This window comes from Ornithorhynchus anatinus, chromosome 1, assembly GCF_004115215.2.
Source record: "Ornithorhynchus anatinus isolate Pmale09 chromosome 1, mOrnAna1.pri.v4, whole genome shotgun sequence".
In the NCBI taxonomy this organism is placed as follows: domain Eukaryota; kingdom Metazoa; phylum Chordata; class Mammalia; order Monotremata; family Ornithorhynchidae; genus Ornithorhynchus; species Ornithorhynchus anatinus.
In genome coordinates, this window is record NC_041728.1 from 128,736,210 (window position 1) to 128,761,523 (window position 25,314).

Sequence of the window (25,314 nt, forward strand, 5' to 3'; positions counted from 1 at the left end):
AAAATGAAAAGACTTGAGGCTTCACTACTATCTTCTGCGCATCTTTCTGGATCATTGTAAATAAGGTTCAAAGGCAAAGACTGCTTGGAAAAGCCTCTACCGATTTCCCATTTCCTTCAGGGAGGGACCTGCTATTCTCACGTCTTTGGGTTTTACTTAGCTGCTGCCAATTAATCCTCAAATCTGAATAACGTTCTTAGAGGGGTGATTGAAAAATGCACTCTTATTCAACTGCAGGTTACTCACAAAGGCACCATTAGGTGTTCAAAAGACAGAAACCACTGCATTAAAAAGAGGCAAACAAAATGGAATAAGAATGTGAAGAAAATGGAGACAGAAATTCACTCTAGGAGGCAGAAACGTACAGCAAATCATGGCCACTGAGAGATAAAGAAACTAGGGGTTAGCAAAAAAGCAGAGGGCAGGCACCTGCAAATAAAGAGGGTCAAAGATATTATGTGAACATTCATGACTGATGGTGGTCACCCAGGTATCTACTTTAAAGGACGAGGCTGGCAGTAATAAGAGAATTAAGTGCTTACTGTGTGCAGAGCACTGTACTAAGCGCTGGGAAAGAATACCCAGGTGGGTATTAGACACAGTCCCCGTTCCTCAGGGGGCGAGGGGGGGTCTCACAATCTAAAAATAGTAAGGGAGTGGGGGATTGGCGACAGATACATAAGGAGAGACAAGCGAGTCAAGCGCTTAGTACAGTGCTCTGTACCCAGTAGGCGCTCAGTAAATACGATTGATTGAATGAATAGTCCCAGAGCTGGAGCGCCGAGGCCCACGTCTGTCCTTTTCAGAGGGGAATATCCAGGACTGGGGCTGGGGCACGGCAGTCAGGACACTAGCGACCATGAGATGATGCTTTTACGCAAACGCTCCGCCAAGCTGTTAGGACTGCGGCCCTAAGCGGGTGAAAACATTGCACCTTAGTAACAGTGAATCCTAAAAATACGGCCCAAGGCCTATATCCCCTCCCGTTCGTATTAGAGTCACCAAGACACCGCGGTGGCCGGACTCGGTTTGGGCTGAGCTGAAACGTTCAACTCGGGTCTGGCTCCAGGGGGAAGGAAAGCAGCCGGAACGAGCCTCGTGAACGCTGCCCGCTGCCCTCGTCGCATCGCTTTCGTCGGACTCACCATAGCTTTGCACCAGAGGCAGCGCCAGTCCTGCAGGCGCAGCACGCTCCCGCACGTCTTATCGCACACTGTGCACTTGGCACTCACGGGGAGGTTTCCTTCCAGCCACTGGTGGGGCATGGAGATCTGCAAATCAAACAGAAACAGGAGTAGTAGAGACTCCCCAAGTTGAGTGCGCCGTGCAGGTTGGGGAGGTCAAATCAATCAACCCACTGGGAAACTCCTCCCCTAATTGAGCTGGGCAGGAAAGCTAACTTAAGAATCCTATTCTGCATGGCCAGAGCTTTTTCAAAACTCTCCCCCTAAAGTATGAGCGATCGTGATGATGAGGAGTCGTGTGAGGGCTCCGACGTACACTTAGTTCTGCCGGAATGTGCATTTTCATTTTGTGTAACGGCCCAGACCGCAATGGCAGAATTAGAGAACTCTTGCGTCTATCTCGCTATAGAGCTGTCGGAAGGAACTGTGGTGCACATCTATGCTGAAGCACGAGTTTTCCTTCACGCAGGATTTTGCGAGAACTCAATGGGAGAACTGGGTGTACAAGGAATTAGAGAAAATTTTGTCCCTGACGGCATTTAGGACCTTCTTCCTCTCATTTCCCATATGCCGTGACACTCGCCAGGAAGATAAATGAGGAAAGGGTGTAGGGAGGAACAAGAAGTGAAAATTCAACCATTTTTGAGATCCTGCTCCAAAAAAAAGCTTTAGGGAAAGACAAGTAGGGGGAAGGGAGATTGCAAATTGGAGCAGGCCGTGTCAGCTGCTGCAATTAGGGGTGTCAGAGGAGAGGGCTGGCTCCATACCCCATCTTCATCCTCAATGATATCCTTCCCAATAGAGGCCAGTGTGGTCCACTTGCAGTTATTGGTTGCCCGAACGGCACAGCGCTTATGAGCTTTAAACTTGCACACTGGGGAGAGAAGGAGAGAGGCATGAATTCCCACCACAAAGCAGAAAGGAGCAGTGGCAGAAGCGGCATGATTTCTTTGCCACATCATTAAGCTGACATTCTTCATGAATTCCCCAAGTATCCTAGGAGAGATAAAGTGAAGGAAGATATTTCCCATTTTAAAAACAGGGAAATTGAAGTATGGCAACTGACTGACCTAAAGCTACGTCAAAGGCAGGGGCTCAACTGAGAAGAAAAACCACAGAAACCAGGAATCCTGCTTCTCAGCCCAGCATTTTATTATTATTATATTTGTTAAGCACTTCCTATGTCAAATACTGTTCTAAGCACTGGGGTAGATATGAGTTAATCAGGTTGGACATAGTCTCTGTCCCGCATGGGCCTTTAAGTCTCAAAAGAGAAGAGGTATTGAATGCCCATTTTACAGTTGAGGAAACTGAGGCACAGAGAAGTTACGTGACTTGCCCAGGGTCAGAAAGCAAGCATTTGGGGGAGCCAGGTCCTCTACCAGGCCATGCTCTTTCCACGTGGCTATGCTGCACACTTGATCCATCACATGGGGCTGCCTCAGGCCCTGTTTCCCCTCTCCTCAAGAATCTCCGGTAGTTGCCCATCCATCTCCGCTTCAAGCAGAAAATCACCACTGGCTTTAATGCACTCAATCACCTTGCCCCCTTCCCACCCCACCTCGCTCTTCTCCTACTACAACCCAACCCGCACACTTCGCTCCTCTAATCCTAACCATCTCCTTGTACCTTGATCTTATCTATTTCACCAGTGACCTCTCGCCCACGTCCTGCCTTAGGTCTGCAATGCCCTACCTCCTCAGCTCTGTCAATTACTCTCCCTCTCTTCAAAGCCTTACTGAAGGCACATCTCCTCCGAGAGGCCTTCCCTGACTAAGCCCTCCTTTCCTCTTCTCCCACTCCCTTCTGTGGCACCCTGACCGCTCTCTTTATTCATCCTCCCTTCCGATCCCCCAGCACTTACGTACATCTCTGTAATTTACTTATATTAATGTCTGTCTCTCCTTCTAGACTGTAAACTCACTGTGGGCAGGGAATGTGTCTGTTGTATTGTACTCTCCCAAGTGCTCAGTACAGTGCTCTGCACACAGTAAGAGCTCAATAAATAGGATTGACTGACTTTGGCGGGGGCATCTTGGGCTCCTCACACTACTTAGTGTGCAGAAGGGTAAAATTGTTACCTCCTATCACCAGCCAGTTTCTTTTTACTCCCTAACTACCACTACCAGAGAAGAAGCGTGCCTCAGTGGAAAGAGCCCGGGCTTGGGAGTCAGAGGTCATGGGTTCTAATCCCGACTCCGCCACTTGTCAGCTGTGTGACTCTGGGCAAGTCACTTCCCTTCTCTGTGGCTCGGTTCCCTCATCTGTCAAATGGGGATGAAGACTGTGAGCCCCACGGGGGACAACCTGATCACCTTGTGTCCCTCCAGTGCTTAGAACAGTGCTTCGCCCATTGTAAGCGCTTAACAAATACCATCATCATCATCATTACCTCCGTAGTGTTCATAATAATAATGTTGATATTTGCTAAGCGCTTACTACGTGCAGAGCACTGTTCTAAGCGCTGGGGTGACAATTGGTAGGAGAACTGCTTTTCTAATTTCTCCAAGTGAAGACAAACACCATTTCCTGAATAATTCAACTCGAGCCCAGAGGTGTTTCATGACACGCTAATAACCAGTGGCAGAATTGGAAGAGAATGCCTGAATCCCAATCTGAAGCCATTAGGCCAGGCTAATCGAAGCAAAAGAAATGATACTCAAGAACCAACTACCTCAGAGAGGATCCGTGGTCTACCGATCGTCTCTATCTGTTGCTGGATTGTCCATTCCAAGTGCTTAGTACAGTGTTCTGAGCATAGTAAGTGCTCAATAAATATGACTGAATGAATGAATAACTGTTCATTCTCATGCGGATGCTCGTTTTGACTTCCCAGTCAACGGGAGGTTGGTACGCCGTTGAAATGAAGCCAGTTTTATTCAAAAGAAGGATGAGAAAGCGATCGCTGTGGCCATGGCTGTGACTTCTGTGACTGTTGGTCTGAGCCACGAGGAGCGTAAATCCGGCTGCTCCGTTTGTGTTTATCCATCGGTGGAATTTACAGAGCACTTACTGTGTGCACTAAACATATTAAGCCCTTGGGAGGGTACAGTACAATGGAGTTGGTAGACTCCAGGGACTGCCAACAATGAGCTTACCATCCTCTTTGTCTTTTCACTGGCCTTTCCCTTTCGTGTGTGGTGCCAACTCCCTCCTGGCATTACTCGTAGACTGTGAACCTTTTGGTGGCTAGGGGCCATGTCTATAACTCACCCGTGGATTTATTCCCAGTGCTTAGTATGGTATTTTGCACATAGTAAGCGTTTAACACTATTACGACTTCTACTGCTATAACTTGTAAAATCTGCACGATAATAAATGTATGGAACAAGCTTGCTTGGAAGCCTGGAATGGTCTTATTTTCAACTTCATCTTGCATCTTAATTTTTATGAGCCCAGTGGCCTCGGGAGGGGAATTAAACTATCTTCTATGAGAGTAGCTGATATTCAAGTTTCTGTTGGGGTATCCGGGGTAACGCTTACTATGTGTCAAGCACTATTCTAATCGTTGGGTTTAATACAAGATAATCATTTTGGACACGGTCCATGTCCCACATGGGGTTCACAGTCTAAAATTCCCATTTTACAGATAGGGTCACTGAGGCCCAGTGGAGTGAAGTGACTTGCCAAAGTCACAAAGTAGACATGTGGTGGAGCCGGGATCATAACCCAGGTCCCTCTGACTCTCAGGCCCGTGTTCTATCCACTAGGCCATGCGGCTTTCCAGGACTTAGTACAGTGCCTGGCACAAAGTAAGCGCTTACGGGACACCATTAAAACAAAAAGCAAACAAACAAAAACCCAGTATCTACCTTCACAAGAAAGTCCATGCGAGGTGACTCCGGATAAGGCCTCCCGGCATACGTTACAGTATGTGGGCCGAGCGTGCGAACAGGCGTACCAGTTATGCATCCCTGAGAAATGGTCCATGCTGTACTGGGTAGACTGTGCAAACAAAATGAGAGAGACACACTAAATAACAGCAGGTGGAAAAACTGACCTGAGAGAATGGATTAAATGGGATCATTGGAGCTGACCTAAATAAAATAAACATACTGGGGAAGTTTTGGTCTAGAAAAGAGTCTTTGCTTTTTGCTACAGAGTTTACATTCTCGTTGTGTGCAATTATTATTTTCAGTGAGCTCATCACCGTGACGTACGGGACTCCTGATACAGAACACTGTCCTGTCATTGTCAGCTTAGTGCAAGAAAAATGATCATCGGTTGGATTTTTAGCATTTTAGAGAATCAGCAAGTAATAATAATAATTATGGCATTTGTTAAGTGCTTACTATGTGACAGACACTGTACTAAGCACTGGGGGGGATACGAGCGAATCGGATTGGATACTGGCCCTGTCTCACGTGGGCTCACAGTCTCAATCCATGTTTTACAGATGAGGTAACTGAGCACCAGAGGAGTGAAGTGATTTGCCCAAGGTCACAGAACAGACAAGTGCGGAGCCAGAAATAGAACCCACGACCTTCTGACTCCCAGGACCGTATTCTGTCCACTACACCGTGCTGCTTCTATTCTGCTTCTCAAGCGGCACAGAGAGGTGACAGCACGTCACAAATGAACCCAATGGATTGGCCCCAACACAAGGGGGTTTTTGTAGATGCAGAGTCTGTTTTATCAACTATTCACAATCAAAGATCAGGGGGATAAACTGCACTCTAATAGCCCTGGAACACAGTAAAACACCCATCTGTAAAAGCAGAAGGAGAAGAAACTGTGGTAAATAGGCAGAAAGGAGACTAGGGTTTCAGGCCTACTTGGGTAAACTTGCCAACTTGTCCCTGAGCCGGCATCAGATGTTTCTTCTTTCCCCCATATTTAGAAGTAACCTGGTTTGGAGTCAGTCATCTTTTAGAAAAAATTGGTGGTGCAAAGTTCACATAAATGAAACTAGAGTCAGGTTGGCCAGTTTGCCTGAGTGAACCTGAACCCTCAGTCTCCTCTCTCCTTCCATCAAAACTTGGGCATCAAAGCAGCTCAGATTCTGAAGAAGGGAGAGTTGGACTATTCCCCTTCCGTCCTAAAGAAGGATGAGAGAGGATATTTGTTGCAGTTGAAGCAGCGTGGCTTAGTGGAAAGAGCATGGTCTTGGGAGTCAGAGGTCGTGGGTTCTAATCCTGCTTCTGCCACTCGTCAGCTGTGTGACTGTGGGCAAGTCACTTAACTTCTCTGTGCCTCAGTTACTTCATCTGTTAAATGGGGATTAAGACTCTGAGCCTCACGTGGAACAACCTGATTACCCTGTATCTACCCCAGCGCTTAGAACAGTGCTCTGCACAGAGTAAGCGCTTAACAAATACCAACATTAAGTCATTTAACTTCTCTAGTCCTTAGCTCCCTCATCTGTAAAATGGAGATGAAGCCCATGAGCCCTATGTGGGACAGCCTGATTACCTTGTACCTACCCCAGTGCTTAGAACGGTGCTTTGCACATAGTAAGCGCTTAACAAATACCATCATCATCATCATTATTATTATTATTTTTCTGATTCCCAGGCTCATGATCTTTTTTTAGGCCACGCTGTTTCTCTAATTGGATAAGAATTAATCAAGGAAGGTTTGAGATGGGGTTTTAGGGGAGGTTTGAAGGTGGAGAAAATCATCCTGTGGTTACTTCTGTAGGGGTGAGTAGGTAGGTGTCAGTCTTGCCATCATCATTATTATTATTACACTTTTTGTCATTAGCAATGTGTCAGAACTGTTTCATTGAGATTTGGAGTTTGGGGTTCAGAAGGATGTGGGGAGGAGGATCCAGACCTATGGTTTGGAGTAGGGGGACAAAGATCTGTAAAAAATTGGGTTTCAAAGTTCTGAGTTTTTTTTTCTAATGGTATTTGTTAAGCGCTTACTATGTGCCAGGCACTCTACTAAGCACTGCAGTAGACGCAATCTAATCAGATCGGACACAGTCCCTGCACCACATGGGGTTCACAGTCTTAATCTCCATTTTACAGATGAGGTAACTGAGGCACAGAAAAATGAAGTGGTTTGCTCAAGGTCATTCAGCGGACAAGTGGAGGAGCTGGGATTAGAACCCAAATCCTTCTGACACCCAGGCCTGTGTTCTACCCATTAGGTATTTTGTGTTCTAGGGAAGGTTACACCTTGATCGCTTCATCCCATTAACCCTTGAGTGAGTACATTTATATGAGTACTTGAATGAGTATATTAGTAGTGTTCAGCCAAAGTTGGAGGTGTGAGGGTGGGGGAAACCAGTTTGGAATGGGGATGAGTTTGGTTTGGGGGAAAGGTAGGGGTTCAGGGGAAGGCGGGAATGTGAGAGAGCGAGAGAGAATATGTGTGTGTGTGTGTGTGTGTGTGTGTATAAGAAGAAGACAGAGTGAATATAACTGATGACAGAGCGAGTAAACATCCAGCCTAAATAGTACTCAGAGAAATAACTGGAAAAGGCTCCTCAACTCATTACCTTTCCAAGAAATCCTCATTCATTCAGACATTTATAAGCACAGACAAAGCCAGTGGGGTCCTTGTTCGCCAGAATTCATGCTCATCTACCCTATTCATTCATCTTCTGGGATGACTGTGGTTTTGTCGATCTCACTAGGATCACCTGGGAATATCCACCTAGCATCAGTTTACAAGGACTGGAAAACATTTCAAAATGCTGAGCGGGTCGATAGGTCTCAGGGATAAACAATGCAGCATAAGGGCCCCTAACAAACACAAGGGATTCTGTTTTCACCTCAAAATGCTCCCGATTCTGCACAGTCTTCAGTGCTGCAATCCAGTCTTCCATCTCTTTCCTGTTATCGGCACACAGAATGAGTTTCCGACATGGAGTGATGACCTACAAAAGGAGAAACTCAGTTGGTCAGTCAATTCCTGAACTAGTGAGCCATGTACAAAAGACAAGTGCCAGTAACCCTGACACCCTTTTCCCATGAACATTTTTGAATTGGTATTTGTTAAGTGCTTACTATGTACCGGATGCTGCACTAAGCGCTGGGGTAGATACAAACAAATCAGGCTGGCATAGTTCATGTCCCATATGGGGCTCACAGTATTAATCCCCATTTTAACAGATGAGGTAATTGAAGCACAGAGAAGTGAAGTGACTTGCCCAAGGTCACACAGCAGACAAGTGGCAGAGCTGGGATTGGAACCCAGGTCCTTCTGACTCCCAGGTCCATGCTCTATCCACTAGACCAAGCTGTTTCTCATGTAGAACTTCCAAGTTATTCTCAGGATAAACTCTAAGAACAAATGGCTACGTACATACATATTGGAAAACACTCATACTGGTCTTCTGGAAATTAAAGACAATATCAAAGCAGAATTACAGGAGTAAATTAAGTTTAAGTTATTGCTTCAGCTGCTTGTAAAAGACATTGTAATAACTCACTGGCTACCGCCCCCAAAACAGTACAGTTTGGAAATCAATTCTAATCAATCTATCAATGGTATTTACTGAGTGCTCACTGTGTACAAGACATCTTACTAAGCTCTTGGAAGAATGCAAGTTGGTAGACACATTCCCTGCCCAAAACGAGCTTACAGTCTAGAGGGGGAATTCTAGAATTAATGTTAACATTTCAAAAACATTACATATGAACTCTCTTAGGATACTGCTTCCAGAGATACGCACCGACGAAAAGCAAGTCTGATGTATAAGAGTTAAGCCAGAAGTGTGAAAAATCAGTTGTCTCTCTCTCTCTCACATTATATCCAAAGCCTGAACTGAGGAAAATACTTTCTAAAGTGACACCTCCTCACATTGATATGTGAATATAACCGCAGGGTCCAAGCTAGTATCAAGTATCTCAATTTGTAAAAGCAGCTTCAGGATGCCTCCAATCTGACTCAAAAGAAACAAATGGAAGGATGTCACATTCCCAACTGATCAGCAATGGCAGGGCCCAGCTGCCAAAGTCCCCAAGGCACCTGAGACAGACCCAACATGGGCACTCAGTAAATACCACTGATTGATTGATTAGAATTGATTTCCAAACTGTACTTTTTTGGGGAGTGGGGTGGGTAGCCAGTGAGTTATTACAATGCCTTTTACAAGCAGCTGGAGCAAGAACTAAAACTTAATTCACCCCTGTAATTCTGGTTTGACATTGACTTTAATTTCCAGAAGACCAATATGAGTGTTTTCCAATATGTATATATGAAACCATTCGTTCTTAGAGTGTATCCTGATGGACATCCTAGTGGATAGAGGAGGCAAAAGAAATCAGAAGCATCAGCCACCTCCTCTGTGTTCTTCTGTTCCCCTTCTAGTGGCATCTAGAAAGAGGAGATGGGGTGGGGAAAAGGAAGAGAAATGAGAGGAAATAGGAAAATAACAAAAGATGGGGTGTGGAGAATAGGAAATAAGGCTGGTTTTAGTTCTTAGGCCTCTAGCAAAAATGTACCAATTTGGATACTAAGTCTGGGGACCATGAAATTGCTTGGATTTGGCGTTTTTGCCTGTAATAAGGTCCAATGGGGCCAGGCTTAGGGGAGGGGACAGGTTGGTAAGGATATAGTTCCCTTTCCTCTATCCTCAGCCCTTGAGGTTGTTCCCATGAGGCTCACGGGAGCACAGTTTGGCCGAGGCAGCCTCTCCAGAAAAAGGACCCAGAATCACCATCACCTCGGGGAGACTGCCGAGGCTAAAGAAAGTCTCTCCAGAGCAGTGAGCAAACACCACAGGAAGAGACCGAATGGGGTTCCTCAGCTCAGCATGACATTGCCCAAACCCCTCCCACAAACTGGGGAAGGCTCAGGAAAGCAGACCCGACTCCCCCGTAGTCCTACCCCACCAAATCAGGTTTGGAGCGCTGCCCCAAGAGCACGCCGCCTCTGCTCCTGTGCCTTAAACCCTTCCTAGCTAGAACTCTTGTCTCTCCCTCTCCCTCCCTCTCTATTTTAATGGTATTTCTAAGCGCTTACTATGTGCCAAGCACTGGACTAAGCAGTGGGGTAGGGAATGTGTCTATTGTTATACTGTACTCTCCTACGCACCTAGTACAGTGCTCGGGCACTCCGTAAATGCTCAGTAAGGGGTCAGACCTAGACTGAGTCCAATGAGTTGGGGGTCTAAGTCCAGCCTGACACTTTCTTATTCCTTTTGGTCAAGTTTGTCTAGGTCCAGCTTGACTTTTGGGGGTGACAGAGACTGTATGTTAGTTGAGGGCAGGGATTGTGTCTGTTTACTGTTGCATTGTACTCTCCCAAGCGCTTAGTACAGTGCTGTACACACAGTAAGCGCTCAATAAATATGAATGAATTGAATGAATGAATGAATTAAGGATGAAGAGGGAGAGCAGGAAGGGCTTGGCCCTCATGGTTGCCCCTGTTTGCTCCTGGGCCTTATAATAATAATAATGTTGGTATTTGTTAAGCGCTTACTATGTGCCGAGCACTGTTCTAAGCGCTGGGGTAGATACAGGGTAATCAGGCTGTCCCACGTGGGGCTCACAGTTAATCCCCATTTTCCAGATGAGGTAACTGAGGCACAGAGAAGTGAAGTGACTTGCCCGCAGTCACACAGCTGACAAGTGGCAGAGCTAGGATTCAAACCCATGACCTCTGACTCCCAAGCCCGGGTTCTTTCCACTGAGCCACGCTGCCTCTCTAGTCACAGTGGGCAGCCAAAGGGCTCACCCACATATCTGGGGCATTGTGCCTGAGGCCAGAGATGCCAACTCTTCATCTTGAGTGCCAAGGTGAAGAAAGGGGAGGGATTTTAGTGGAAGGTGAAGGGCTTCAGTGAGCTAATACACCAAAAGCAACCACTTTGGGTCAATCCAGCCTTTATGGAAAACTATTAGACCTTTCCAGAGACCTGGATGAGCAACGCTGGGAGTCCGGCACACACGGCTGTGGGAATAATAGCTCATGGAATGGGAACATATGCTCACTGTGGGATGGCACCGCTGTTGCTATACTTGGCAGGACCTGAATTTCCACCTGACCTGGACACCAGCACAGTTTTTGGTGAAGCAGCATGATCTAGTGGAAAAAGCCCAGGCCTGGGACTCTCAGGATGTGGGTTCTAAGCCCGGCTCTGCCACATGTCTGCTGTGTGACCTTGGGCAAGTCACTTCACTTCTCTGTGCCTCAGTTCCCTCATCTGGAAAATGGGGATTAAGATTGCGAGCCCAATGTGGGACAGGGATTATGTCCAACCTGATTACCTTGTATCTACTCCAGTGCTTAGAACAGTGCCTGGCTGAGGTAATAATACCACAGTTATTATTATTATTATTGATCTAGTTAGATAAATCCCCAGCCTCAACACTGTCCTCTCTGATGAACTCAACCCCCTTAACCCCATCTGGTCCATCAATCTCACACCACCAAACCCAAGACTGAGCTCCTCATCTTCCCTCCCAAACCCGGTCCTCTCCCAGACTTCTCTATCACCGTGGATGGCACGACCATCCTTCCCGTCTCTCGGGCCCGCGACCTCGGTGTCATCCTTGACTCGTCTCTCTCGTTCACCCCACGCATCCTATCCGTTACCAAGACCTGCCGGTTTCACCTTCACAATATCGCCAAGATCCGCCCTTTCCTCTCCACCCAAACGGCTACCTTACTGCTATGGGCTCTCGTTATATCCCGGTTAGACTACTGTGTCAGCCTTCTCTCTGATCTCCCTTCCTCCTCTCTCGCCCCTCTCCGGACTATTCTTCACTCCGCTGCCTGGCTCATCTTCCTGCAGCAACGATCTGGGCGTGTCACTCCCCTTCTTAAACACCTCCAGTGGTTGCTTATCGACCTCCGCTCCAAACAAAAACTCCTCACTCTAGGCTTCGAGGCTCTACATCACCTTGCCCCTTCCTACCTCTCCTCCCTTCTCTCTTTCTACTGCCCACCCCGCACGCTCCGCTCCTCCGCCACCCACCTCCTCGCCTATCCCGCCGTCGACCCCCGGGCCACGTCCTCCCGCGGTCCCGGAACGCCCTCCCTCCTCACCTCCGCCAAACTGATTCTCTTCCCCTCTTCAAAACCCTACTTAAAACTCACCTCCTCCAAGAGGCCTTCCCAGACTGAGCTCCCCCCTTTTTCCCTCTGCTCCCTCTACCCCCCCTTCACCTCTCTGCAGCTTAACCCTCTTTTCCCCCATTTCCCTCTGCTCCTCCCCCTCTCCCTTCCCATCCCCTCGGCACTGTACCCGTCCGCTCGTCTGTATATATTTTCTTTACCCTATTTATTTTGTTAATGAATTGTACATCGCCTTGATTCTATTTAGTTGCCATTGTTTTTATGAGATGTTCTCCCCCTTGACTCTATTTACTGCCATTGTTCTTGTCCGTCCGTCTCCCCCGATTAGACCGTAAGCCCGTCCAACGGCAGGGACCGTCTCTGTCTGTTGCCGACTTGTTCATTCCAAGCACTTAGTACAGTGCTCTGCACATAGTAAGCGCTCAATAAATACTATTGAATGAATGAATGAAAGTCCCAGACCACCCCAAAAGTAGACTGTTTCTGCTCTCATGCCTTACCTCTTACTAGCTACAACTCTTCACTCTCTCTCTTTCTCTCTCTCTCCCTCCTTACTATGTGCCAGGCACTGGACTAAGTAAATGTGTCTGTTTATTGTTATACTGTACTCTCCCAAGTGCTTTGTACAGTATTCTGCACACAATAAGCGCTCAATAAATATGATTGAATGAATACAAGCTCAACAAGTTGGACACGGTCCATGGCCCACAACGGGCTCACAGTTTTAATCCCTGTATGATGCAGATGAGGTAACTGAAGTGAAGTGACTTGCCCAAGGTCACCCAACAGAGAAGTGGTAGAGTCAGGATTAGAACCCAGGTCCTTCGGATGCCCAGGCTTGCGCTTTACCCACTAGGCTGTGGTCTTCCTCTACTGCTCTACTCCGCTACTTCTCCTCCCTCATGGATTCCTGTCCCCAGTGCCACCAGACCTTCCAGAAATTCCAGACCTTTCACTCCCTCCTAAAATCCACAGTGCCCCCGCCTCCCCCTTTTCTCTCCCCTGATGACGAGGCCAACTACTCTGCTGACAAAATGGAAACTGTCAGGCATCCATGACGCAAAATCTCCTCTTCCCCTCCCCAGCCCCCTCAACTCCCACATTCAGTCTCTCACCTTTCTTGGTCACTTCTGAAAAAAAGACCCCAGGCTTGCTTTTAAAATTGGACCCACTTGACTTGTGAATCAAACTCTATTCTGTGACATTTACAAGAACAGCCAGTTCACACTTCTTCCCTCCTGGATGATACTTCTGCTCACTCTGTTGATTCCTTCCCTTCTGTGTCTATCGACTCTACTGCATTGTACTGTGCTTTACGTATAGTAAGCCCTTAATAATTGAGAAGCTTGAGAAGCAGCGTGGCTCAGTGGAAAGAGCACGGGCTTTGGAGTCAGAGGTCCTGGGTTCGAATCCCGGCTCGGCCACTGTCAGCTGTGTGACTTTGGGCAAGTCACTTCCCTTCTCGGTGCCTCAGTTACCTCATCTGGAAAATGGGGATTAAGACTGTGAGCCCCACGTGGGACAACCTAATTCCCCCATGTCTACCCCAGCGCTTAGAACAGTGCTCGGCACATAGTAAGCGCTTAACAAATACCAACATTAAATAAATACCATTGCAAAATGCAAAGTCTGCATTTTATAAGAACTGGATACACTACAAATTATAGCACCTTCATAATTACCCCTAGCTTTTCCTGAGATCACATTATCTGAGCTCCTTAAAATATGGATTTACACAATTTTCCGAGAAACAATTACAGATTTCCTTAAACTTCTGAGGATACTAGTATTCTATTATAAGGAAGCTTTTGTCAACCCTCGCCAAAAGCAACTGAGAAGAGTTGTTGGCCTGCACACTGAGATGAGAGATTTCTTGTTCGAAAAGCGTTTTGACATAGTTTCAGCCTTCCTTTCAAAATTCTCCTCTACAATTCCTTTATAAAACAAGATGCTGTACAGTCAAGGTGGAGAGAGAAGCAGCGTGGCTCAGTGGAAAGAGCACTGAGTCAGAGTCAGAGGTCATGGGTTTGAATCCCAGCTCTGACACTTGTCAGCTGTGTGACTGTGGGCAAGTCACTTCACTTCTCGGTGCCTCAGTTACCTCATCTGGAAAATGGGGATTAAAACTGTGAGCTCCACGTGGGACAACCTGATTCCCTTGTGTCTACCTCAGTGCTTAGAACAGTGCTCTGCACATAGTAAGTGCTTAACAAATACCAACATTATTATTATTATTATTATTACTATTTTATCCCCATTTTGGAGATGATGGAACAGGCACAGAGTAATTAAGTGACTTGCCCAAGGTCACACAGAAGGCAAATGGTAGAGCTGGGACTAGAACCCAATTTCTTTTGACTGCCAGTCCTTTGCTCTTTCCACTGGGTCAAGCTGCTTTGCCTGTACTATAACCAAAAGAGTTGCCTTAAATGCATAAAAATACATTCCACTCCCCTAATAATTTGTCTCTCCCTGGAATTTAGCCTTGGCCATAGTATATATTCCAATTTCCTACAATCAAATTTCAATTTAATATCAAATAGTTTGTTTAATTTGACTGAAGCCTACCACCCCAACAATGCATGCATAATTCATTCATTCAATCGTATTTATTGAGCACTTACTGTGTGCAGAACACTGTACTAAGCGCTTGGAGTGTAATGTACAATTCGGCAACAGAGAGAGGCAATCCCTGCCCAACGATGGGCTCACAGTCTAAAAGGGGGAGACAGACAGCAAAACAAGTAGACAAGCATAACTCTGGCAGGAAGTGAATGTTTACATGAAGAAACTTTCCTTCTAAACCCATAATAATAATAATGATAATATCTATGTAAGAAATTACAAATTTCTTTAAATTTCTGAGGAGACTAGTATCCTATTATAAGGAAGCTTTTGTCAACCCTAGCAAAAAGTAACTGAGAAGAGTTGGCCTAAACACTGAGATGAGAGATTTCTTATTTGAAAAGTGCTTTTACATAGTTTCAGCCTTCCTTTCAAAATTCTCCTCTAAAAATTCTTTATAAAAGATGTTCTACCAAGCATTGTTCTAAGCCCTGGGGTAGATATGAGGTAACCTGGTTGTACACAGCCCCGTCCCCCAACGTGGGACTCAGTCTTAATCCCATTTTACAGATAAGGTAACAGGCACAGAGAAGTGAAGTGACTTGCCCAAGGTCACAGAGCAGACAAGCAGAAGAGCCGGAATTAGAACCCATGACCTTCTGGCTTCCAGGCCCGTGCTCTATTCACTACTCCATGCTGCTTTCCATGTGTCGTATTAATAGATTTTGTAGATATTAAATGGACTACATCTCACACACCCATGTCACAATATTGATGATATTTTCCACGGAATCCAAATAATTTACCAAGCATGGTCTTATTTAATCTTATTCCGTCTATCACCTAATGCCCCTTTCACAGAAGGCACCCAAGGCACAAAGCCATTACTCAAAATCACACGTAGCAAACTGGGACTGAGGGAACCCATCTCTTTTTAATCCCATTTTTCACCTGAAAATCTCCTCATCCAAGTCCTATAATAACACTCTCTCCAATTTAAGCACATGTCTTCTCTACTCATTTACCAAGATGGCCAATAATTGATTTTTTTGGCCTACAGAATCAATTAAAAACTAAATCCTGAATCACAACCAAATTAGGGAAAATTTTAGCACAACCAATTGCGGTATATTCCCTCATGATTTCAGAGCTTAAATTGGCCAAGAGGAAAAACTTCTGAGGGATTCTGCCTTTCACTCAACCAGCTTTGCTCTACAGGCCACAAACTCAAAAGGAATCAGCAACATAACTACAACTACAAAACCTAAAGAGTCCATTAAAAAAGTGTCAAAACTGTGACATCAAAGGGATAACTGCATATCTACAACACTTATTAAGAGGAAAAAAACCCAAGAATTAAGGTCAACACATTGATATGCAGAATGAGTTTCATAAGCTGATTTAAATCAATCAAGATCAGTCAACATTCTGAGTCAACGTAGATGGTGCTTCAAGGCAGGCTGACTATATTCAGGGTGAATAATTTCTTATGCCTCTCTGACCGATGTACACTACGCTTGGAGTGCTACTGAGGGCCAGAAACGAGCACACAAATGTCTGTACATTCGATCTCTGGGACTGCCTTTCCCTCACCTATTGAAGGGAGGTAGTGAGATACGAGCAGTAACTAGGACACAGTGCTTAGTGGAGAGTGCTTTCTGAAAAAGGAACGGGCAGTGAAATGGTTAATGGCTTTGCCTCTCACACCTGTAGAAACACCGGAATTGCCTTTCCAGAACAGATCGATAGGACAGCCAGCTTAGTATCCTGGAGCCACTGCAGATGCTTCCAAGGAAGGCCGGAAAGTACGTCATTCTTTTTACCCTGTGGATTTGGTAAGGAATCCTGCCAAATGATAACTTGCCTTAGCTTGGAGACCCAATCATAGGAAAAATCCCTCCTCGCATTGAGCGGGGCGCATAAGGCACTGAAGCTTCCCCACTCCTGATGCATTACAGGAGCTCAGGGAAGGAAGGAAGCAGATGGAGGAAGTGCAGAGAGGATGAAGAAATGTTTACCCTACAAGAATACCAAAATAGCTAAACATCACGCTGACCCACGATTACTAAATTCAGGGTTCGGCAGTAGTCCAAAGAGGATGGAATAGTCCACACTGGGCCGTGACAAATCCTACACTAAGGAAAACTCAAGTTATTTTACCCCTTGACTGATGAGTCAAGTATGTGCACAACTGCTGGAGAAGCAGTGTGGCCTGATGGACAGAGCACGGGCCTGGGAATCAGAAGGACCTGGGTTCTAATACTAGCTCCGTCACTTGTCTGTGGGACCTTGGTCAAGTCACTTCACTTCTCTGTGTCTCAGTTACCTCATCTGAAAAACGGGGATTAAGACTGAGTCCCATGTGGGTCAGGGACTGTATCCAACCTGATTAGCTTGAATCTCTCCCAGGGCTTACTTCAGCATCTGGCATGTAGTAAGTGCTCAACAGATACCATAAAAAGGAAAAAAACCAGAGAATACTCATGTGATTTTACCCCTAATACCGACGGTTCAAGTATGAGCACAACTGTTTCCTCTGACAACATATTGCATTCTATCCAGTTAGATGTGTGATTTTGGAAGAATATTCCCTAATTCTCAAACAGCGTTACATCCACAATGTGTAGTGAGAAGACACAATTTAGAAGGGCAGGCTATAATGCCATTTTTTCCTAAGTCGACTGTATTAGACTGTAAGCCCATCGATTAGACTGTAAATCCATCGATGGGCAGGGATTGTCTCTATCTGTTGCTGAACTGAACATTCCAAGCGCTTAGTACAGTGCTCTGCACATAGTAAGTGCTCAATAGATACTATTGAATGAATGAATTTACTGAACACTTACTGTGTGCAGAACACTGTGCTAAGCACTCGGGATAGTACATTATAATAAATACACACATTCCCCACAATGAGCTTACAGTCTAGGCTAAAAAAATTCCTATTTCCTATGAAAGGAATACCATATTCTATTACCTTATTGGTGTTACAAGATTCACGACAACAGACTGGTTTTGCTCCTCAAGGCAAGATTCAGCCTGAAATGCTGGGAGTATAAAAGATAGGTCGGTTTTTTATACATAGGGAAGAGAAGCTGAGGTCCTGGGCAAAGCCAGTCATCCTGAATGGATGAAACACCTACAGTAGATTAAAAAGCCCCCATCCTCATTAAATCAAGGTACGATTTGGCTCCCAAAAGCAAAGATCAGAACGCTTCAGGGAGCAGTACCAGTCAGCCATGCCATCTGCGTATTGTAAAGAGATTCAGTCATTTTGTATGGTGCTCTCTTTTCATCATCAAGGTTATTCATTGAGTGCTCACTCTCCACAGAACACTGTACTAAGCACTTGCAAGAGTATAATGATGCGTATATATCTATAATTCTATTTATTTATAATGACACTACTGATGGCTGCTTACTTGTTTTGACATCTGTCTCTCCCCTTCTAGACTGCGAGCCCGTTGTGGAGAAGGATTGTCTCTATCTGTTGCTGAACTGAACATTCCAAGCGCTTAGTACAGTGCTCTGCACATAGTAAGCTCTCAATAGATACTATTGAATGAATGAATGAATTTACTGAGCACTTACTGTGTGCAGAGCACTATGCTAAGCACTCGGGATAGTACATTATAATAAATAACAGACACTTTTCCCACAACGAGCTTACAGTCTAGGCTAAAAAAATTCCTATTTCCTATGAAAGGAATACCATATTCTATTACCTTATTGGTGTTACAAGATTCACGACAACAGACTGGTTTTGCTCCTCAAGGCAAGATTCAGCCTGAAATGCTGGGCGTATAAAAGATAGGTCGGTTTTTTATACATAGGGAAGAGAAGCTGAGGTCCTGGGCAAAGCCAGTCATCCTGAATGGATGAAACACCTACAGTAGATTAAAAAGCCCCCATCCTCGTTAAATCAAGGTACGATTTGGCTCCCAAAAGCAAAGATCAGAACGCTTCAGGGAGCAGTACCGGTCGTCATACCATCTGCGTATTGTAAAGAGATTCAGTCATTGTGTATGGTGCTCTCTTTTCATCATCAAGGTTATTCATTGAGTGCTCACTCTCCACAGAACACTGTACTAAGCACTTGCAAGAGTATAATGATGCGTATATATCTATAATTCTATTTATTTATAATGACACTACTGATGGCTGCTTACTTGTTTTGACATCTGTCTCTCCCCTTCTAGACTGCGAGCCCGTTGTGGAGAAGGATTGTCTCTATCTGTTGCTGAACTGAACATTCCAAGCGCTTAGTACAGTGCTCTGCACATAGTAAGCTCTCAATAGATACTATTGAATGAATGAATGAATTTACTGAGCACTTACTGTGTGCAGAGCACTATGCTAAGCACTCGGGATAGTACATTATAATAAATAACAGAGACTTTTCCCACAACGAGCTTACAGTCTAGGCTAAAAAAATTCCTATTTCCTATGAAAGGAATACCATATTCTATTACCTTATTGGTGTTACAAGATTCACGACAACAGACTGGTTTTGCTCCTCAAGGCAAGATTCAGCCTGAAATGCTGGGCGTATAAAAGATAGGTCGGTTTTTTATACATAGGGAAGAGAAGCTGAGGTCCTGGGCAAAGCCAGTCATCCTGAATGGATGAAACACCTACAGTAGATTAAAAAGCCCCCATCCTCGTTAAATCAAGGTACGATTTGGCTCCCAAAAGCAAAGATCAGAACGCTTCAGGGAGCAGTACCAGTCGTCATACCATCTGCGTATTGTAAAGAGATTCAGTCATTTTGTATGGTGCTCTCTTTTCATCATCAAGGTTATTCATTGAGTGCTCACTCTCCACAGAACACTGTACTAAGCACTTGCAAGAGTATAATGATGCGTACATATCTATAATTCTATTTATTTATAATGACACTACTGATGGCTGCTTACTTGTTTTGACGTCTGTCTCTCCCCTTCTAGACTGCGAGCCCGTTGTGGAGAAGGATTGTCTCTATATGTTGCGGAACTGTACTTCCCTAGTGTTTCGTACAGTGCCTTGCACACGGTAAGCGCTCAGTAAATACGACTGAATGAATGAATACAATAGAGTTGACACGTTCCCTGCCCACAACCAGCTTAACTCAGAGCATTTACTTCTCTGAAAAGCATCAGAAACCCATCACAGAAAACTAGATCTACTGAACCCTGGCTGATATTTTGGAGCCTCCCAGTTGGAAAAGCTTGTAAGCGGTCTGAGAGGTTTACCCATTGACTAAAAAGATGCCAGGTCAACATCAATTCACTAAATCTTCTCCATTCTGGACCAAAATTCCACAAGCCATATCTGCTTAATTCCAAGCTCTTCAGCACTATCCTACTGCTCAACACTGGTTTAAAAAAAACCAGAAAAAAGAAAATTCCTCAAGAGTATATTCTCTTCCAAACTGTTCAGTTGGAGTTCTTACCTGTCGGCTTGACCCATTCGGAGTGTTCTCAAGATTTTTGCTGCTGCCCAGGAGTTTCTCAGAGTTGAAGCAAGAGTAAGGAGCAAAGATAAATCTCTGCTACTTTAGGCCTGATCAACCTCAGTGATCACCAGAAGTGGAAATACGAATCAGGGCCATCTGGCCGAATCACTGACCAAGACCGGCACGAGAGACATACAGTCAGGGAGTGAGAAAAAGAGAGCGGTGAATTAGTTCACTAAAAATAGTTCCCCGGTGTTCTTTGCTTCTAAAGGTGGCTGAGAGTGGGCGTGTGACGGGACCTGATCATTTCTGCCGCTTCCTATTACTCACATCCTGCAGTTTGGAAACTGCACAAACATAGAAGCCGCTGAACAAATCTTGCAACCTTGAAACCCCCCGGGGACCCTGGCTTATTCAAAACTGCTGTGTGTACATGTTCACCAGAGTTCCTTACAGAATCAGGCACGAGATAACCCTAGGCAGTGTACAATCTCCTGCATAAAACCACACAAACATTCAAGACCGTCAGCTTGGTACTCTTCCCTCTCGGGCTAAAAAATTCAAACGGGGAGGGATCTGACTCATAATGTGGGAGCCACTCGTAATATTTGCTTCTCATCCTCTGATACTAATGACCGAAAGAGACCACCCGACCAATGTGATTATAACTAATCCGGCTCTGGGTTTCACTAAAAAGAATAAATAACCAAACAGTAAGGCCCCCGGGGTCTTATTTATTCCAGGGTGCAAATTCTTAGAGTTTAAATAGTTTAACTAGGACATCACTGATACCGTTCAGGGATGATATAACGGTGATGGGCTATGAGAGAGGAAAGCTAGGATGTTAGCTCATGCATCTGTAACTAGTAGAATCAAGGAAGGCAATCACCATCACATTGTTTCTCCTCTAAGAATCCTTTGATGCTCCCACTGAAGCAGCGCAGCTTAATGGATAAAGCATGGGGTGGAAGGTGGACGGACCCAAGTTCTAATCCCAGCTCCGCCACGCCTGCCGTGTGACCTCGGGCAAGTCGCTTTTGCTTCTTCGGGCCTCAATTACCTCATCTGTAAAATGGGGGTCAAGAATGTGAGCTCGATATGGGACAGGGACTGTGTCCGACCTGATTAACTTGTATCTACTGCAGAGCCGAGAACAGTGCCGGGCTCATAGTAAGGGCTTGACAAGTAACATAATATTATTATCATCAGCATCGATATATTGGACAAAGTGGACTATTCGTCTGACCCACTAATAGTTGAGAAGCAGCGTGGCTCAGTGGAAAGAGCCCGGGCTTGGGAGTCAGAGGTCATGGGTTCGAACCCCGGATCTGCCACTTGTCAGCTGTGTGATTGTGGGCGAGTCACTTAACTTCTCTGTGCCTCAGTTACCTCATTAAGATTAAGACTGTGAGCCTCACGTAGGACAAACTGATGACCCTGTATCTACCCCAGCACTTAGAACAGTGCTCTGCACATAGTAAGCGCTTAACAAATATCAATATTATTACTATTATTGATTTTCTCATGTACTCAAGTTGTTCAGTATTCCCAAGTTAGCTAAAAGGAGTTCTCAAGAGAGGTCCCAGCCAAGGGTGGAGAGGAAGGGTTGGGAGCCGTTCGCTACCCCCTCACAGTTTTTTTGTATTGCTTGCTCTGCCCCTTTTAGTAAGAAGAAGGTCAGCAGCAGGTTGGATCCAAAACGCTACCAGCCACGGTTCTCTCATCTCCTTGGCCTTCAATGGGCAACGAGTGCTTCAAAGGATCACTCACCCTAGCAAGGCTCCCCATCACATCTAGACTGTGAGCCCATTGTTGGTCCAGGGATAGTCTCTATTAACGAATTGTACATTCCGAGCGCTTAGTACAGTGATCCGCACATAGTAAGCGCTCAATAAATAAGAATGAATGACTGAATGCACAGTAAGTGCTCAATGAATGACTGAATGACTGAATGGACTGTTCGCCCTTTGTATTCTCCTAGCTTGTGGGTGCCTGGGCATCCCCTTTCTTGTCCTGTGTGTAGTTCTATGTGCCGAGCTCTGTGACTGGGGGTGTTGGGGGGTGCATGCTCTGACCCCAGCCTCGCCCAGATCACTCCTGTGCTCAAAATGGACAGCTGGCATCCCTGGTTCCCACGTCTTTATGGTATTTGTTAAATGTTTACTATGTGCCAAGCATAGGGCTGACAGGGCTTAGGCAGGGCTAAGTGCTGGGGCTGACACCAGATAATCAGGACGGACATGGACCATGTCCCAAATAGAGCTCACACTCTCATTCTCCATTTTACAGTCGAAGGCACTGGGGCACAGAGAATAATAATAATAATAATAATGATGGTATTTGTTAAGCGCTTACTATGTGCCAAGCACTGTTCTAAGCGCCGGGATAGATGCAAGGTGATCAGGTTGTCCCACTTGGGGGTCACAGTTTTACAGACAAGGGAACTGAGGCCCAGAGAAGTGAAGTGACTGGCTCAAAGTCACACAACAGACAAGTGGTGGAACTGGGATTCGAACCCACGACCTCTGACTCCCAAGCCGGAGCTCTTGCCATTGAGCCATGTTGCTTCTCTGAAGTAAAGTGACTTGCTCTAGGTGACAAGGGAGACAAGTGGCGGAGCCAGAATTAGAACCCAGGTCCTTCTCTTGACTTCCAGGCCTGAGCTTTCTCCACTAAGCTACACTCCTTGGAAAGGTGTAGCCCAGACTTCCGTAGACATCCTTGGATGAGAAAGGTGATAGTGCTGACAACGAGACTGTCTATGAATAATAATTATGGTATTTGCTAAGCACTTACTATGTGCCAAGCACTGTTCTAAGTGCTGGGAGGGAGGGAAACAAGGTAATCAGGTTGTCCCACATGAGGCTCACAGTCTTAATCCCCATTTTACAGATGATGTAACTGAGGCACAGAGAAGTTAAGTGGCTTGCCCAAGGTCACACAGCAGACAAGTGGCAGAGCTAGATTAGAACCCACATCCTCTGACTCCCAAGATTGGGCTCTTTCCACTAAGCCACACTGCTTCCTAAGTGAATGTGAGTCTTATTATTAAGCGTCGTCGAGATGTTTCCGATTCACGACGACTCCATGGATATACTTTCTCCAGAACGTCCTGTCCTCTGCCATAACCCGCAATCTTTCTAATGGTTCTTCTGTTATCGCTGTTAGGGTCTCTATCCATCTAGCTGCCGGTCTGCCCCTTCCACGTTTTCCCTGGACTTTTCCTAGCATTAGTGTCTTTTCCAGAGAATTAGTCCTCCTGAATATGTGCCCAAAATATGCTAATCTAAGTCATTTGGCCTTCCAAAGACCACTTTGGCTTAATTTGTTCCAAAATCCATTTGTTTGTTTTTCAGGCGGTCCATGGTATTCGTAAAAGCCTTCTCCAACACCACATTTCAAAAGAACCGATGTTCTTTCTATCCGGTTGTGAGTCTTACTGAGGGAGAATCTCCAGGCCCCAGCCTCAACGTGTTCTTTCCGAAAACTGCATTGGGTACCACAGAATTGTTGTTGGACTTGAGATCTGAATGCTTTCTCAAAGGAAGAAAAAATGAAGGTGGCTGAGGAAATAAGAACTAAACACAATTCTTCCAGCTGGCATACAAAGATCACACTCAATGCCGTTCTTTCATTCTGCATTTTCTACAGTGACTATTCACTTATATATATAAAGCACCTTGATACCAAGTGAAGAGTATCAAGGTGCTTTATATATATTGTGGAAAAGTATACATATTTGAGATCTCATCAGTGAGGTATAATGGAGAGCAATGCAGAAAGCAGGAGTTGTAACCAAGGTTTCCCTCCACGCCTGTATAGCGCCCAACCTCTGAACCAGAGAGAAAGAAAACATTTGCTGACAATGGGCAAAGGACCATAAACCGTAGAGAGAAATTTGAAATATATCCAATTGATAAAAGTCCCCCTTGGAGACTATTCTGGGTTGCCTATTGATGAATACAATATATATACGGTCTTCTTTGAATACGGAGAAGCATAGCTTAGTGAATAAAGCATAAGCCTGGGAACCAGACGACCTGAATTCTAATCCTGGATCTGCCTCCAGCCTGCTATATGACCTGGGGCAAGTCACTTAACTTCCCTGTGCCTCAGTTTCCTCAACTAAAAAATGGGATTCGTACTTTTTCTTCCTCCTACTGAGACTGTGATCCCCATGTGAGGCAGGGACTAGGTCCAACCTGATTTACTTACATCTACCCCAGTGCTTAGAACAATGCTGGCCGCACAGTAAACGCTTGAGTGCTAAAAAACAAAAATCAAAAACAAAACTCTATAATCAAAGAAGGCATCGCTGAAGTAGCTCACTTATGAATGTGCTTGCAGCTGAAAAGGTCAGTGTGGCATCCACAAAAAGTTGTCCCTTGTGTTGTTTTATTTAATGTTTGCAACACACGACACTGTTTTCTCTTTTTGCCTTCTTGTCTCCCTTTCCATGTGAAGTTTTCCCTCAGAGAGAGCTAATCCCTTCTTGATGACAATGAGCCATGCAGGTCTATCCTTGGTAGATGACTCCCAATATTCAGCTGGGATGCAGCACTGACTGAGGCTTTGTCCTACCATGTCCTTAAACGTCTTCCTTTACCCTCCCTGCTTTCGATTTCCCAGTTTCAGCTCATCACACGGCTGTTTGGGTATCCTGCTGTTGTTCATTCTCCTCGAGCATGGCCTAGTGGATATGGCATGGGCCTGGGAGTCAGAAGGATCTGGAATCTGCTGTGTGTCTGCTGGGTGACCTCGGGTAAGTCACTTCACTTCTCTGTGCCTTAGTTACTCCATCTCTAAGATGGGGATTAAAGACTGTGAGCCTCATGTGGGACAGGGACTGTGTCCAACCTGATTAACTTATATCCTGGCTGGATTATTGTGTCAGCCTCCTCTCTGATCTCCCTTCCTCCTTTCTCTCCCCACTCCAGTCTATTCTTCATTCCGCTGCCTGGATCATCTTCCTACAAAAACGCTCTGGGCATGTCACTCCCCTCCTCAAAAACCTCCAGTGGCTGCCTATCCACCTTCGCATGAAGCAAAACTCCTCACTCTTGGCTTCAAAGCTCTCCATCACCTTGCCCCCCACCCCACACCTCTCTTCTCTCTTTCTACTGCGCACCCAGTACACTCCGCTCCTCTGCCTCTCAC

General features: G+C 45.5%; 1 protein-coding gene across 6 annotated transcripts in view; it reads right to left on the bottom strand.

Annotated features, from left to right (window-relative positions):
- The window catches only part of DGKD (diacylglycerol kinase delta), a 140,039-nt gene that overhangs the window by 38,025 nt on the left and 76,700 nt on the right, over window positions 1–25,314 (bottom strand). For 5 of the 6 annotated variants that reach the window (XM_039912852.1, XM_029065293.2, XM_039912853.1 and 2 more), the window contains 4 exons: window positions 7,906–8,010; window positions 4,997–5,129; window positions 1,952–2,058; window positions 1,146–1,271 (listed from right to left, as the gene is read on the bottom strand). In XM_039912852.1, coding sequence (XP_039768786.1) covers window positions 1,146–1,271; window positions 1,952–2,058; window positions 4,997–5,129; window positions 7,906–8,010 — 471 coding nt within the window. Of the gene's footprint in view, window positions 1–1,145; window positions 1,272–1,951; window positions 2,059–4,996; window positions 5,130–7,905; window positions 8,011–20,154; window positions 20,325–25,314 lie in introns of those variants that run through there. The other variant, XM_029065330.2, reaches the window with a different exon arrangement.